Source organism: Podarcis cretensis (assembly GCF_951804945.1).
Source record: "Podarcis cretensis genome assembly, chromosome: 13".
NCBI lineage: Eukaryota > Metazoa > Chordata > Lepidosauria > Squamata > Lacertidae > Podarcis > Podarcis cretensis.
In genome coordinates, this window is record NC_137182.1 from 46574168 (window position 1) to 46577522 (window position 3355).

General features: G+C 46.6%; 1 protein-coding gene and 1 pseudogene across 2 annotated transcripts; one reads left to right on the plus strand and one right to left on the minus strand.

The window, feature by feature from the left end:
• Window positions 1-1022: 1022 nt before the first annotated feature.
• LOC307201811 (histone H2A-IV) lies at window positions 1023-1662 on the minus strand. The gene has a single exon (XM_079951259.1). The coding sequence runs from the start codon at window positions 1534-1536 to the stop codon at window positions 1147-1149; it is 390 nt and encodes a 129-aa protein (XP_079807385.1). The 5' UTR covers window positions 1537-1662; the 3' UTR covers window positions 1023-1146.
• A 133-nt stretch (window positions 1663-1795) lies between these two features.
• On the plus strand, window positions 1796-2499 carry LOC307201812 (histone H2B 7 pseudogene; annotated as a pseudogene). Its single transcript has one exon. The product of its transcript is annotated as a histone H2B 7 pseudogene (transcript).
• Window positions 2500-3355: the final 856 nt, after the last annotated feature.

Genomic DNA, 3355 nt, shown 5'->3' on the forward strand with positions numbered 1-3355 from the left:
AGCAGGTTTTCTTCCTATATTCATGTGGGGAATTTGGAATCTGGAGTACTAGCAAATTCCAACAGTCCTAGTCAGCTTAATCAAATAGGAACAACATTGCAGATATTAAGAAGCATAAAGCACATACTTTAATTTTTTCCCCCTCTGAACAGTAGAGGAAACAGGGAAGAACGTTTGCAAAAATTGTTTTCTACTTTCTACACATGTAGGAAGAAGTTTGGTTTTGAACATGTGTTACCATTTCTTAGTGTGTATAGGAGGAGGCCGGGAAAAAGCAAGTGGAACCTCTCACACTATCATAAATTAAGAAAAACCATTGCCGAAACCCGGGATCGAACCAGGGACCTTTAGATCTTCAGTCTAACGCTCTCCCAACTGAGCTATTTCGGCACGTGCGTTACAATGCCTGAGCCCCTCCATCAGACATAATACTTGCTGACCTACAGGACACTACGTATTTCTTTATGAACTACAGGGGAGATGGTTGCTACATTGTACTATTGCTGCATTTACACATTGATGTGCTCCATTGTTACGCTATCGGTCTGTATTATATTGTTACCTTATTCTAGCCACACTTGTATCCAGAGAACTCCGAAGGACTAAAGAGTATTGTACCGTATATTGCCATCTAAGAGCCCAGAAACTTAAGCCAAGAGGTAAACTCGGGAGACAGCAATGTCAAGTTATCTGGGAGTAAGCCTAGTAGAAAACAGAGTCTGGCTTCCAGGTTAAAAGTGCGCGAAGGGCTTCACAGCAAGCCAGACTTACACAAACTTCACATCTGGGGAAAGTTAAGATACGTAAACGATACTCTGCCGGATAAGCCTCATGTTAGATCCGTGCTGCGCTTGCCGTTTTACCCCGGAAGATACACACCGTGACACTGAAATAAGGCGGGAGAAAGTGTTTTACGCTCTGGCGATACCAGATAGTTGCAGGAACTGGCGCAAAGCATAAGACCCTTAAGTTACGTCTCTGCTAACTAGCACTGGTAAGACAAATTCCATATTACGAATTCATTTTGTCAGAAAACATACATGTAATCAAATCAGCTCTTTTCTGCATATTGTGGGTGGCTCTTAAAAGAGCCTTTGTTGTCTGTTTTGAAATGTCTCCGATGTCTCCTAAAAATCCGAGAAGAATTTACTTGGCCTTCGCTTTATGGCTCTCGGTTTTCTTGGGAAGAAGCACAGCCTGGATGTTGGGGAGGACGCCTCCTTGAGCGATAGTGACTTTGCCCAGGAGTTTGTTCAGCTCCTCGTCGTTGCGGATGGCGAGCTGCAAGTGGCGAGGGATGATCCTGGTCTTCTTGTTGTCCCGGGCAGCGTTGCCGGCCAACTCCAGGATCTCAGCAGTCAGGTACTCCAGCACAGCAGCCAAGTAGACGGGCGCTCCGGCTCCGACGCGCTCTGCGTAGTTCCCTTTGCGCAGAAGACGGTGCACACGACCCACGGGGAACTGCAGCCCGGCACGAGAAGAGCGAGTCTTGGCCTTGGCACGAGCCTTGCCTCCTTGCTTGCCGCGTCCAGACATGATACCAACTTGTAAAGTACAACCACAACTCGAGATGAGAAACCGGAAAAGTGAGTCGCAACATGGCGATTCTGGCCCTTTTATACCCTCCCTGAGACTCAGCCTCGGCAATTTCGATTGGCTGAACGCTGAAAGCCACCACAGCGTCCAATGAAAGCGCGGCTTCTCATTGTGCCCAATGAAAACGCCGAGGTCTCACGTCACCCATTGTGATGATTGGTTGGTTTCCAGAAAACCTTTTGTGCGCGTTGTGCTTGCTTAATCAGGGCGCCGAAAGGAGCCAATAGGGAAGCGGGAGGATTGTGCGCCGAACCGCGGGGGACGGTGAATAAATAGGCGTGCTGCGAAGACTTTGCTTGCATTTGCTTTTTCACCCATATTCTCAGTTGGTCGCAGTTTCAGCGTAGCAGGATGCCGGAGCCAGCCAAATCCGTGCCTGTTCCGAAGAAGGGCTCCAAGAAGGCCATCACCAAGACGCAGAAGAAGGGCGACAAGAAGCGCAAGAAGAGCCGCAAGGAGAGCTACTCCATCTACGTCTACAAGGTGCTCAAGCAGGTCCACCCGGACACGGGCATCTCGTCCAAGGCCATGAGCATCATGAACTCCTTCGTCAACGACATCTTCGAGCGCATCGCGGCCGAGGCTTCCCGCCTGGCGCACTACAACAAGCGCTCCACCATCACCTCCCGGGAGATCCAGACCGCCGTCCGACTCCTGCTGCCCGGAGAGCTGGCCAAGCACGCCGTCTCCGAGGGCACCAAGGCCGTCACCAAGTACACCAGCTCCAAGTAATTCCTTATTCTGGGCGCAGAAGCTTTTTTAAACAAACCAACGGCTCTTTTAAGAGCCACCCACTTTCTCTGCAAAAGAGCTAAATTTGCTAGAAAAACTGCGCGTGAGCTTTATGTAAGAGGCTTTACTTGTGTGCTAATTGTCTCGTGGAAATAAATGCTAGTTACTTTACATTATTGTGTTTTGAGATACTACTAAAGCTAAGCTTTCGCTTTTGAGTCTTAGCCTGCAAATGAGGGGAGAAGCTCTTGTTTCGGTAGGGAGAGGACTTATATTGCTCCGATGGGACACATTCAACTTAGCTAAGTTGCAGTAACTTAATTCCATTAATTGTTATTACCTTTATTTAAGTCGTGGTACAGCTCTTATCACTTGTGAATTAAAAGAGCACCAGACTTTTTGAAGATATGATCACATAAATATATATGCCTTCTCCACCTAATGTTTTAATGGCCTGAAGCTCCCATCTGAAAACTTTACACTGCTGGACAGATGAATTTTTAGAATCCATCTGGCAAGTTATTTCTTCCTTTCTCTACTTCTCTTACCCATCTCAATGCATTTTTCTTCTATTCATTTCCCCCCTCCCTCCCCATTTTATACAAGCCCTTTTCAGTCTCCACTAGGTTTCCCAACTTGGCCTGTTTCTCCTATGTCTCTTAAAGTCCAAAAGCCCATACTGTTTTGAGTGCTCCAGAACTTAACTCCCTTTCCCCAGCTGTCTCCAAATCTCCATTTATTAAAATCACCAACTTGTTTCCATTTCCCCTTCATTCCCACCATCTTCCAAAGTCTGCTACACAGCAATGTGTTTAGTGGTATGTTTGGCTAATGCAGATGTTTCACAGAAACATCTCTCTATAGCTGTAGGGAAGCAGTTCCCAACCCATCTTCTGATTAGGGTTACAGCTGTTCTTATTTCAAAGTCAGTATGCCAATTCCTTTTCAGTCAGTAATGTTTTGTGTAAAGTTGCATTTGTTTGGGGAGACAAGTTCTTGTGTGCACCTAGGTCTCAAAATATTCTGA

Coding starts and splice junctions, on each gene's coding strand:
- LOC307201811 (XM_079951259.1), bottom strand. CDS start 1,536: ATGTCTGGACGCGGCAAGCAAGGAGGCAAGGCTCGTGCCAAGGCCAAG.